This window comes from Musa acuminata, chromosome BXJ2-6 (assembly GCF_036884655.1).
Source record: "Musa acuminata AAA Group cultivar baxijiao chromosome BXJ2-6, Cavendish_Baxijiao_AAA, whole genome shotgun sequence".
Classification (NCBI taxonomy): domain Eukaryota; kingdom Viridiplantae; phylum Streptophyta; class Magnoliopsida; order Zingiberales; family Musaceae; genus Musa; species Musa acuminata.
The window spans coordinates 38,793,720-38,806,773 of NC_088343.1; the positions used below are offsets into that span (position 1 = coordinate 38,793,720).

At 38.7% G+C, this 13,054-nt stretch overlaps 2 protein-coding genes across 3 annotated transcripts; both read left to right on the forward strand.

Annotated features, from left to right (window-relative positions):
• Window positions 1-9: 9 nt before the first annotated feature.
• On the forward strand, window positions 10-1,595 carry LOC135613656 (cytochrome P450 94B3-like). The gene has a single exon (XM_065110690.1). The coding sequence runs from the start codon at window positions 52-54 to the stop codon at window positions 1,549-1,551; it is 1,500 nt and encodes a 499-aa protein (XP_064966762.1). The 5' UTR covers window positions 10-51; the 3' UTR covers window positions 1,552-1,595.
• Window positions 1,596-3,748: 2,153 nt separating this feature from the next.
• Window positions 3,749-11,915, forward strand: LOC135615508 (uncharacterized). Of its 2 annotated transcripts, XR_010488045.1 has the most exons (8): window positions 3,749-4,159; window positions 5,009-5,195; window positions 5,323-5,573; window positions 7,509-7,623; window positions 9,893-9,985; window positions 10,054-10,197; window positions 11,508-11,677; window positions 11,771-11,915. XR_010488045.1 is itself a non-coding variant. In XM_065114118.1 (7 exons), the coding sequence occupies exons 1-7, from the start codon at window positions 3,777-3,779 to the stop codon at window positions 11,622-11,624; spliced, it is 1,290 nt and encodes a 429-aa protein (XP_064970190.1). In that variant the 5' UTR covers window positions 3,749-3,776; the 3' UTR covers window positions 11,625-11,915. The 2 variants fall into 2 exon arrangements, 1 of the variants encoding a protein (XP_064970190.1); XM_065114118.1 differs by having other exon boundaries at window positions 11,508-11,915.
• Window positions 11,916-13,054: the final 1,139 nt, after the last annotated feature.

Below are 13,054 nucleotides of genomic sequence, written 5' to 3' on the forward strand. Positions count from 1 at the left end.
GACCTCAAATCTCTCTCTTCTATAGAACAAAAGCCTTCGTTACCACACTCAATGGCCATTGCCATCCCATTCCTGTTTTCCTTCGTCTTCTTATTCTTGCTGGTATCGAGGCTTCTCTCCTCTTCTGCTGCTGTTTCTTCTTCGTATGGCCCCAAAACGCACCCCGTCATTGGGTGTCTGATTCGGTTCTATAAGAACCGGCACAGGCTCTTGGACTGGTACACCGAGCTCCTCGAGGCCTCGCCGACGCAGACGATCGTCATGCGCCGCCTCGGGGCTCGTCGGACCATCGTGACTGCCAACCCCGAGAACGTCGAACATGTACTCAAGACCAACTTCCCTAACTATCCCAAGGGCCGGCCCTTCACCGAGATCCTCGGCGACCTCCTCGGTTGCGGAATCTTCAGCGCCGACGGCGAGCTCTGGCACACTCAGCGCAAACTCGCCAGCCACGAGTTCAGCACCAGGTCCCTGTGCGACTTCGTCGTCAATGCTCTCGAGTTCGAGACCGGAGAGAGGCTGCTACCGATCCTGTCGTCGGCGTGCGCCCACCGCGGCGTGGTCGATATGCAAGAGCTGCTCCGCCGCTTCGCCTTCGATACCATTTGCAAGGTCTCGCTCGGGACGGACCCCGGCTTCCTCGACGCCTCGTTGCCCGAGTCCCCACTCGCTGATGCTTTCGAGGTCGCCTCGGCCATCAGCGCTAAGCGAGGGGCTGCACCGGTCTTCGCGGTGTGGAAGGCCAAGCGCGCGCTCCGCCTCGGCTCCGAAGGCCAGCTTCGTGCCGCGGTGAAGCTAATCCATGCATCCGTCATGGAGATAATTAGAACGAGGAAGACGGAGATCAAGAAGGGCACGCAGCACAACGACCTCTTGTCGAGGCTCATCGTCGGAGGCCACAAGGACGAGGTGATCCGCGACATGGTCATCAGCTTCGTGATGGCCGGGAAAGACACGACCTCCGCCGCTCTGACATGGTTCTTCTGGCTCCTCTCGTGCCATCCCGAGGCCGAAACGGAGGTCGCCAAAGAAGCGAAGCAAGCCAAAGGGCGATTAGACTACCACGCACTGAAGGATATGAAGGTGTTGGAAGCGTGCCTCTGCGAGTGCATGAGGCTGTACCCGCCGGTGCTGTGGGACTCCAAGCACGCAGCCTACAACGACACGCTGCCCGACGGGACTCGGATCAAGAAAGGCGATCGAGTGACGTACTTCCCCTACGGCATGGGGAGGTCAGAGAAGCTATGGGGAAAGAACTGCATGGAGTTCGACTACAGGAGGTGGTTGTCGGAGAGCGGGGAGTTGGTGCGACAGTCGCCGTTCAAGTTCCCGGTGTTCCAAGCCGGGCCAAGGGTCTGCTTGGGGAAGGAGATGGCGTTTGTTCAGATGAAGTACGTCGCGGCGTCGGTGCTCAGAGAGTTCGAGTTGAGGAGGGAGGAGAGCGCGAAGCAGAGGCCGGCACTGGTGCCGCTGCTGACCGCCCACATGGCTGGTGGGCTACACATGGTGGTCGAGAAGAGGGGAGAGATGGAGTCTATCTGCTCTCTCTAAATGCAAAATTAAGTACCTAATTTCTGCAAAATATTCGTAAGGTAATGAATGCATGGGATGATATGTAGGGTTTCTTCACAGTAAGATGGTCTTTACCTCCAAAAGAAAGGATCAGATTCAGTGGGATCACAGATGTATTGATCCAACTTTGTTTGTCTTGTTATTATTCAACCTTTTTTATATTTTTATTGATAGTAAGTTAGTAGTATTGTATTGATATTCTATGTGACAAAATAAGTATTGATCAGAGAATGGATTAGTAGAGTGTAGGAAGCAATCAAACACAGAGATCTGTTCATCTCCATTTAGGATGGCAATTGTATTGGGTCCAAGCACAGGAAATAAATTGAGTGTAGAAAACCTATTCCCTTCAGCTTTTGTCACTGAGCTAAATGCTCAAGTCTCCTTAGCTCTCTGTGCTGCTGACTGACACAAACAAGAAATGAACTGCATGGGAGCCAAACCCCAACATAATTATCACAGAGAGAGAGAGAGAGAGAGAGAGAGAGAGCAATCATCACTAGAGATTCAAGTGTGTGAATGTATCCAATTGAAGCATCTGTTGGATGGCAGTATCCTTTGGCAATTGGCTCCATGTTGATGGATAATTGAATGGGGAAGTGGATCATTAAGGTAGGAACCAAACAGGAAAGTCTATCTCATACAACAGGAAGCAAGAAAAACCTCAGCCATCAAAGTTTCTCTGCATAAAATAGTCTGTCACAATTGATCCATAACTAACATGGAAGACAACATATTGGATACAAAGTCTTAAAACAATATTAACTTTTTCTTTTTTATATGAATAAAATAATATATATCAAATATATTATAAACAATCTAACAATGTAGATCAATCAAATTAGTAACAAAATGCTAAGTAAATGACAAGACAAAATTTTTGTGAAAAACCTATGAAGAAAAAAATCATGGATGAATGAGATCAATCTTCTATTATAAAATAATAAGATTATACTGCACCTTTCCTAGATTAACTAGATGATTTTAATATCATATGAGAACTAAACACTCTGATGAGTTTCAAGAAGCTATATAGAAAAATTGAGTAGAAGAAGAAATGCTAAAGATCTACACTGATCAATTCAGAGTGCATAACATCTAGATTAGCATACCAAAAAATCATAATAATCGAATCTTTTTTCTTCCTATACGAAAGCTTTATTTCTTTCTTATGACTACTCAACTTAGGTTTTTTTTCATCTAACTCATATAAAATTAGGTTAGAGTTTTAATTATTCTCATATATCTCATCGCTTAAGTCGTAGGCCGAAACATCTAACCACATATAATAGAGACGATGTTGGAAATTTATATCATGGTCTACTTTGTTATGGATTATGTCAGTTTTAATAAGATTAAAAAAACAATCAATGGCATAATATGTGATCTGTGATGTTATAATTAATTACAAAACATAAAATAAAAAAGGAATATTAGAAGGTATGATTTCTATAAAATATTAGAGAACCATAATGTTACTAAGAGATTTAGTCATGTCTTTTGTATACTGGAAGATATATCACAATTCATATTGTTTTACCTCATTCAACCTCTCTTTCAGATATTAACTGAACTCTCCTCTCATGCTGTTTACACATCGAAATATATGTACATCTACTGAGGTTTCTCAGGGTTTGATTGCAGAGAGAAAGATAGGATCTGTCACTTCCTCTCTCCTACATTTATCTTGTAATAAGTTGGCCCTTTCTTACAGTGAAAGGCTTATCACTGAGATAGAAAGGCATTATTATATGGAGGAAGATATGCTAATAACTTAAAGTTTTGTTATAATTCGAATAATGTTAGTAATATTCAACTAGTTTTACTAGTAAAAGTCTGTTCCTTAGCTTCAATTTTATCTTTATCATTTATCTTTTCTAAAGAAAAAAATGTTAATGATATTTAGATACTTAATTATCTATTTTACTTAAAAATATAATATTAATTACAAATAATCATATTATATATATATATATATATATATCCTTTCACATTTAATTTTTGCATATTTCTTTTTTAAAATTCTAAAATCATATAATATATTCAAATATTAATAGCTTCCATTTCAGTGCTGTCTCAATCAACTCTTGCAGGCCAAACAGGGGTCTATTGGGCCGGCCCGGCCCGGCCCGGTAATTAGAACCGTATATATGGTTGTGACACAGAGAGAGAGAGAGAGAGAGGGGAGAGAGAGAGCGAGAGAGATGACGCCACAGGATGGCCGCCGCCCGATCAAGCGCTCGACCGTCTCGGACCAGCAGCGGCGACGGGAGTTGGCTCTCGTCCGCCAGGCCCAGCAGCGATCGGATTCTCAGAACCGTGCCCGCCGCCTCGCCTCCTCTGTCCTCGCCCTCCAGTCCTCTCCGGAGCCTGCCCTTCCCGACGACGCCATCGAACCGGTGCAGGCGCCGGAGGTGGATTGGGCGCAGACCGAGGCGGTTTTGACTGAGTCCGAGGCGCCGGTGAGGGATTTGAACGTGGCGCAGGCCTCCAAACTCAGGGGCCGAGAGGCTCGCCGGTGGTTCGCGCACCAGCTCATGCTTCCAGAGTGGATGATCGACATCCCTCCTCACCTTGACCGAGACTGGTGAATGCTGATTCCTCTTCTTTTTGTCTTAGTGGCAGTGAGAAGTAGTCGTGGTTCTTGATTGTGCGTCAATGACCCCTGTTATCTTGATTAAATACGGTACATTTTTTATTGGGTTGTTATTGTTCTACTAAGTTTCTCCCTTCTTTTGATTCAATAATTCGTAAGAGTTGAGAAAAAGATGCAGCTTTTCATAGGATTTATCACCCTCGGTTCCGTTTCATTTAATTAGGGTTTAGTATTTGTATAATAATTCTACAGTTTCCAATAGGTATTTTTTCTGGATTTTTTCTTACCGGTTTCTTGTCAGAATACCTTCCTTTAGCCAGCCGGAGTCCGACCTTCAAAAAACAACAAAAAAAGAAAAAAACGATTGATAAAGATTGATAACTTAATGCATCAGATGAAAGGGTTCAACTGAGTGCATGGCAGTTCATAACAATCCTGCTTATGTATCTGTCTGTAGATGGATGGAAGTCTTCAAATAATAACCTTTTAGAAGCCAAGCAACTTGGAGCTAACCAACTTAAATGAAAAATATTCTTTAAATAGTATGTGGTTTCCTTAGCTATATCACACTATTAGCAAAAAGTTACCTGCTTGTTTGCTACTGTGTTGCAGATTGATGCACTTTAGTTATCAACTAATTTTAGCTGATTCATTGTGCTTCTTTTGAAACTTACTTTAGGTCTCATTATCAAATTTTGTATATTGTGCTCTACAAGCATTTTCATAAATGAGTTGGGATGTACAAGTTACTTTGTCCAGAGAGCATTAAGTAGTTTATTCATCTTGTGTATATGAGGTTCTTTACTGTTTAATTTAGAACCTAAAAAAGGAATCTTATAGGTTTGTCTTTGCAAGACCTGCTGGTAACCGGTGCTTTGTCGTTTCCTCTAATGGTACCACCATTAGTAGGCTCCGGAATGGATCTGTGCTGCATCACTTTCCTTCTTCGTTACCTAATGGCTCCAGGACAAGAGACATGTCAGGCCCTGCAAGTTCGTATTGTATCCTGGATTGCATTTTTCATGAGGTTAGTCTACATGTATAGATTGGCAAGCATAACTTGACACATTAGTTTTTGACATAATTGTTACTACTAAGAGAGTATTTTTAATTTTTCTTGAACTGTTATTTACATTTTAGGTTATATTTTGCAGCCTAATCAGACATACTATGTGATTGATATGGTCTGTTGGAGAGGGTACTCGTTGTATGATTGTACTGCAGAATTCAGATTCTTTTGGCTGAATTCTAAGCTTGCAGAATCTGGAGCTTGCAATCCTCCATCAACATACCACAGATACACGTTTAGTGTTGTTCCTATCTATGATTGTGACCAGGCAGGTCTGCATGCAGCATATTCTAGTGTTGTGCCTTATGTGAAAGATGGGTTATTGTTCTACAACAAGTAAGTTTCTATTCTCTATTAATTATTTTAGATGTCTACTTCATTCATTATCAACAGTTTCATAATAGATAAATGCAACCAGCTACATTGTACTGAGAGATCCTCTTAATTTTTCATATTTATGTCACCAGCCTCATCTGCCTAGAAATTAATTTCTTTTTAAGGTATATGGATAAAGGTGGTATCACCAAATACCCATGCAATATATGTCAAACTTTTCAAGTAGTTTTAGCTTATAGATTTTTTATTAGTTTGTTATGTATTCTTTTACCTTTCATGTTGTTCTTGCATTCAGATTGTCAAGCACTTTCATTAATCATGTTGACTGGTGCATCTTCTTCATGTATTCCTCTTTTAGAGGGTCCTTTCTGTAAAAAGAACTGGCAACAAGTACATGGAAATCTTTTTAGAAGGAGGTTTGTCTTTTGACCTTTATCTGTTCCTTTAAACTTTTCTCCTGATCATCATGGCCTGAAAGCAAATCTTAACACTCGAGTAAGAAGTGGAAATCAAGAGAGAGAATTCCTGATTAGACTCTTTCACATTGATCATGGCCCTGTAATTTGTAAGTCACAACCCCATCAACATCATTCACCAATTGCATACAACCACTGATTGTGTACTGTTTTGATCATACCATGATCCCAACAAACTTCAGTTTTTTACCACACTGCTTTCCCTTGTAACTCGGTTGATTGTACCAACACCTCCCTTGTCATGTCCTGGCTTCTGAACCCCAACGTGACCAGCTCTCTTGTTATGTCCTTAGCCATGAGATGCAATCAACATTGCTCATAAATCAGCAACATGTTAGAATGAAACATAATGAGATTGATAGAAATTTTATGAAGGAAATGCTAGATAAGAGACTTATGTGAAGCCTACTGAATAGTTAATTTATATAGTTACCAAAGCCCTTGGACTTGGGCATGTTTTACTTGATAATTGTACCAGATGGATATAAGAAATGTCTATCCTCCTTTGAGAGGAATTGTTGACTGGTTTATCATTTTCATATATTTCTCTTTAGAGCATCTTTTCAACCTACATATCATATTAATATAGGTGGACAAAAAAACCTACAAACATTCCTTAAAATTTTTCTCCCTTAATCATCAGTGATTTAGATATGTATGAAATGAAAAAAATCATCAAGTAGAACTGTCTTATGGTCAAGGTTTGCAATACTGAATGGTACTGGGCGTTACATATCGGTCCGCTAGCTGACCGACACGCGGACCGCCTGCTACTGGTTGGTATCAGCCCGGCGACGGCGAGGCGAGGAAAAAGAGGCATTCGAAGAAGAGGGAAAAGCTTCGAGAAATAGTACCCGACGCCTCCTCCTCCTCCTTCTCCTTCTTCTTCTTCGTCGTCTTCTTCTTCGCTGTGGCACCCGTTGCCATCGCTCCCTCGACGCCGCAGCTCTTTGGTGCCTGCTGCCATCGTTCCCTTGACACCAAAGAAGATTCTTCTTCTTCCGCTCTTTCGTTGTGGCGTCCGCTGCCATCCCTCGACGCCGCAGCTATTCGCCTAGGGTTCGGGCGTTGCTAAGTTATATATATTTTTATATATTTAATATCATTTAAATATAATATATTTAATATTGTTTTAAGTGCACCATCGTTAGCTATTTTATATTTATGTCATTATATATATATATATATTTAATATTATTTAATATTAAAATTAATTTTAATATTTTTGAGGCATATCGTGCATACTGCTTGGTATGCTCGTACTATACCATATCGTACCGAGCAAAGCTCGAAACTTCAGTACGATACAAAATTTCAATCCTTGCTTATGATTATAAATTTTTACATTGAGTTGCAGATATAAAGTTCATGATTAGCATCATCTGTTTATCAGTCATACATCTACCACAATCTGTCTTCCACTTTTCATGTTTACCCCTCTCTTTCCTCTCTTTCTCAGACATGCACACTATCAAACTGGGAATACACCTTTGGCGCTAGTGTGGAAGGACAACTACTGTAGTGAGTACTTCCTTGATACAGACAGCAAAGGATTGGTGCCAACTCAGCAACAGGTAGAAAGTGTTGCATCTGTTGACAGTTATTATGACATAACTTTAAGGTCTTGACACTTATTTACTGAAGAAAAGTTCCCTAACTTACTATGATTGCATGTGAGAAAGAAGGTTAAGTTATTTTTCTACATGATCATGTTACAACTTACAAGTGCCACTTTTTAATTCGACAAGGTAAACTAGCTAATAATAAATTAGCTACCTGCCCATTTAAGGTATTCAGGGATGGTAATAGGTTTTATGGATGAAGATTTGCCCTGACAATATAGTCAACCATGTTATTCAAGTAATGTTGTTTCTTAAACATTTGGTACTTTTGCTATTCTTACATGGTTAAAGGCCTCGCATGAACTATATAAAAATAGTTTTCTTTTCCTTTTTTGGGCTTTTAATATAAGAAGCAATTTCTTTTGGATAAAAAGACCTGTTCTAGGCAAAACATCTTTATATTCTTACCATGTGAATTTTTAGTTCAATCTGCACAATTATTCCTTTCAGAGATTTTGGGCATCTTCCAATTATGTCAAGTTGATATAATTGGATATAGAGTAGGTTTTATAGATGTTTGTTACGGCACAAATTGAGTCTCTGTAGTATTGAAATGCCTCCCAGGGTTTGTGGCATAAAACAATAATAATTTGTAATGTCTCAGCTGTTTAGGTTCGCTATGTTTCTTTTTTTCCCCATTATTGAGCTCCATATAGGACAGTTTCAGTAGTTAAATTAAGAGCTGACAAATCTTTTTTTTTATCAGTTTTAAGGATTTTCTCTTAGCTCTCTCTCTACACTCCTTGCATCACTAATCTTTATCAACTCACCTTATCAATCTAGGACATCTAGAGGTTTCCTTTAATCATGTTGGTACTATTTGAATTTGGTTTCTCATTTATTCCTTTATCAGAGGCTAGAGATGTTCCTAATTGTCCGCTAGTGAAAAAACTTCTTGCTCCCTTTCTTAGGAGCCATGCATATCCACTCAACATGCTTATGTTGGCTACTCTTAACTTTTTATATATGTACATTCTAATCTCTAAAGGGTGGTTGACCTTACAATCATCTTATAAAATTTTCATTATATTAGGGGCACATGATTATCACTTGGAACTCTCCACATCCTTCTCTACTCTAATCATCTAATCTAAAACCTTTTTCATAATTCTGAGTCTATTGAAAACTTTGAAAGTGGTGTTGTAATTGATGATTTGCTTATATGTTATAACCCTAGTTTTTATGTGGCACTTGCTGGTACAAAACAATCTTCCATTTTTAACTATTCAGAAAAATCAGATTTATGGTTTGCTTTTAAGGAAATTAGTGGGGGACTAAGGATTTATAGTGGCGATTTTTTAGTAGAACTAGGCCCTTGTCGACTGTTAATATATAGGTTTGATTTCTATGCTTCCACTGTATTTTCACAACTTATATTCAAAGTCACCAGCTTGTACGAACAACATTTTCTTACCGAATTGCAGTTTGTAGATGGAATATCATTTTTTTTTCTTGTTGTAGGCATTTGCTTACTCTAGGAAGCCAGTAGGTTTCAATCTTTCTTTTGTGGACTGCCACCCAATGACAAAGTTTGTTGAAGCAATTTCATTGTCCATCTACCATGTTTTCAGTGACAACTATGTAGGACTCTAAACCAGTGGTCCTTGTCCTTTAATAAATATAAGTAATAATTCATTCTCATTTCATGTTTTTGGACATGGTCAATTTTGATGTTGAAATAGATGTATATGGCAAAGTTTAAAATCTTGGTCCTGTGTCAGTTTTGACACCTTGTCAAATCTGTATGGTACCGATATACATGGCGATTTATTCACCCAGTATCATAGAAAAAAATAATAATAAATTAAATATCTATCAATTCTGAGTATATGGTCCACTACTGGTTCTTGGTTGGACTGATATATACCAGTTTGTTCATGCCGCTATCCAATCGGTGTTTGAATTTCAAAACCTTTGTCTGTTGTTGCGTATGCCTGACATATTTCCATTAGAACACCAACACTTGCTACACACGAGAAATTCTTAGCTGAATGGGTTAGTGCAATCCTTTCTTATCTGCTACACACACAGCCATTGTCACATTGTCTTCCACTTGTTCTTTCTCATATGAATCGAGTAAAGGTGGATTGTAATACATCCATTCATGGAATTGTATTTATATGTTAGTGATGTTATTTAATTATATAGATTAGCAAAAAAATCATAGATGTCAGATGATAATTGTCCCTTCATTTGTTTATCCTCATTTTTTGTATATCAGGTTGTCTTGGAGATCCAAGATGATGGTAGATTAACAACCTCTGATGATCCTCCTGTTGTATTTGGTTGTGTAGAGGCGGATTTTATTCAGAAGGTAATACATACGTTCAAGTTGCTTTTTCAGCTGATGGGACACTTAAGTTTGAGTCATTCATTGTGCAGTCAGGTCTGCGGGCAGGAAACCTCCTCCGATTTGCCATCAGAGATGAAAGTGTGAGTCTTGTTGATGGCAAGCTGGAGATAGGTGGTTTACAATTTGTAAGCAAAGCTAATCGTGCACGGGCTTTTGCAGATAGCTACTCGAAGGTCAGGAAGAAAATTGATTTAATTTCATCATAGTTGCCAGTTAACATGCACATCCTAGATTCGGAAATATATTGAATTTTCAAATACACCTCTTGAAGCTCCAACCTGCTGCATAACACCATTAATTTTTAAAGTGCTGCTAATATTGCTGTCTAGAATAATTAAAAGGGATAAGAAATTCAGTCTTTATCACTTGATTGAAAAAGTATATTCTCTACACCACATAACTGTCATCTCCCATGTTTACATCTACATACATCGGCTTTACACTTCGCATCCATATATTCTTGGATGATGTTGGTTCATCCTGAATTGAAAACACTTTAGATGTGCATCTCATCCAAAATATCTCCTTCTAATTGAAGTGTGCTCTGTCGCTGTGACCTTAAAAACCTAAACCACTTAGGAGGTTCACAGTTCATCACAACCGAGCCCGATATATCCACAAGTCTAGTTTCCTAGACATAGTAATGGGTTCTTAACTATGTAGACAAAACAACCCATATTACTAGTGGTAAACCCAACTAGTCTTGTATGCCATCATAGTTTCTCTTCCACTTTCGATGTAGGACTAGTTGGAGCATCACACTTCAGAAACAAAGGCACAAATAATTACCTCATTGCATATGTGGTGCTGCACCTATAATGCAGTCAAATTATACAGTCCAAGATATATTTCCTGTTAATTTATTTACATTTACATTACATGTTCAAATTTATTATGCTAACTTATGGCATCCAGCTTTTCTAATCATGAATGCTATTTCCTTGGTCCTTGTGCAAATAATCTGATAATCTCACAACTATTATGCTAACTGAAGGATCAATAGATCTTTAGCAATGCTTGAAACAATCTGATATTCTCAGAACTATTGTTCATCTTTCATCTAAATCTGGCTAGAATTATTCTGCAGAACATGAAAGTTCAGATTCAGTTAGTACCTCGACAGCTTATGAACTTCATGGTATATTTGCTTAGAAAAATAGTGATTACAGATTAGCATTCTTATGTCTTGCGGGTGTATTGGCACTTTTTCCTTGTTCGTGGTTTTTAATTCTTCCACATTTTATTTACATGAAAATTTTTGTTTCTTCTGATTATTTATCTTTTTTGAAATGTTCTATTTTCAAAAAATTTCTTTACCCATATCGGGCTTATGCGTTTTGCCAAACCGAGTTTTCCCTCTATCTAAATTGCCCCGTGGCAGAACTGCGGTGGTGGGAATAACCATTTTGTTAGCAAGTTCAAAGAAGTATTATGTGCTATTGGTCATGAATTCTTATATCTCTATCTGCAATGCAAAATTCAGGTTTTCTTCCAGTATGCTGCTCGGCATTCTCCTCTTCGAATCGAGGATCTTGCTGCATCGGTTCAGCCAAGTCATGTCCATGACAACACAATTAAAGATGTTGACATGGATGGTTGAGAGCTCAACACACACGTGTTCTCTATTATCAGGTTTTCTTTCGAAGAGAATTGGTAGGTCTACATTTTTCTTGTATACCAATTGTACCAAGTTTAGATTACTGGCCCGGAATTTCTCCCATCCCTAAACTAATCTTATTTGAGCAGTGCTGGTATTTGGTCGTTTGCCATGGAAGTTTTGTACAGATGGTAGGGATGCAGGCAAGACAATGCCGACTTTCTTGTTATTCATATGTATTTTGTCAAAAAATATAGCTGATGTATGATTGAAATCTTCTGAATCTTTCCCTGATGCTAACTTATGTGATACTCTCTCATCCTTGAATTGCTGATCCTTGTGTGAAACTTTTGTTTGACAATCAGATGTGGGAATTTAATTTAAATGATAGAGCTTGTTTTCGGTCAAATGATTTAATGCCAGAAGGCTGTGTAAACTTTTTTTCCCGGTTTTTTTCAGGTCATTGTTGACTGGATAAAAGAAGTTGCTCATCTTACAGAGGATAGATAGTTGTGCTGCCGCTGCTTTAGATTTAAATCAGTGATCAAAATGTTACAGTAGCATATGTTTTCACACAATTCCGAGGCTAAGCTGAGAGATAGATGTAGACCATATTCTAGCTAGGGAATGGACTTGTGGATGAATTTAAGAGAGCTGGAACGATAAATCATTTAGACCAATTTCCATTCTGAAAAGGGTAGTCCAACTCAGTTCTTCTTTTATCCTAATATGATGGTCAATTACATCAGCAACTTCAAACCTGAAGTCAAACCTGAAGTCCAATTGTTTTTTGGTTTTCTGACTCGCTCAGTTATAGCTCCATATATTGACTAAGATAAAGATGGCTGTTGGAGGCTATTCAGCAGCGCGCAGGTTTAACGGCCTGTGTCGACAAAGGTCGATGACAGCGCCAGCCGACACTAATTAATGCTCCTAAGGCAACGTGGACCGATCATTCAAGCCTCATTCATTCCTACTGTCAAATGCGTGACTCCAACTGTTACAAAGGATAGATATTGTTATTTTTCACAACGTGACATATCCAATTAGATATTTAGAAAATAACCCAATTAGAATTAGATATTTTAAAAATAACGATAAGGTTTCAAATCCACGTCAAAGTATAAATTAACTGACAATGTCTCATATTCGAATCCACATAAAAGTGTAGAAAATAACTGACAATATCTCGTTTTTGAATCCATGTTAAAATGTTTTGTACATCGTTTCATATGATAACTAAATATTAATTTTTATTAAAAAAAATAAAAAAAATGCATATCCATCTTTGAAGGACCGGCTGCGCATCACATATTGCAAATAATTGTAGTGTTCTTGTGCAATAACTACTCTTAACACTCAAACAGAATTAGCAGGCTCTGCCGTGCAAACAACAAAAAATACCAGTTGGATTCCAACAGCATCCCGAAGAA

Bases quoted from the DNA above. Each gene is read 5' to 3' on its own strand.
- LOC135613656 (XM_065110690.1), top strand. From the start codon at position 52: ATGGCCATTGCCATCCCATTCCTGTTTTCCTTCGTCTTCTTATTCTTG.
- LOC135615508 (XM_065114118.1), top strand. From the start codon at position 3,777: ATGACGCCACAGGATGGCCGCCGCCCGATCAAGCGCTCGACCGTCTCG. The intron at 4,160-5,008 runs GTGAATGCTGAT...GGAATCTTATAG, and splicing joins CCTCACCTTGACCGAGACTG to GTTTGTCTTTGCAAGACCTG. The intron at 5,196-5,322 runs GTTAGTCTACAT...TATATTTTGCAG, and splicing joins TGGATTGCATTTTTCATGAG to CCTAATCAGACATACTATGT.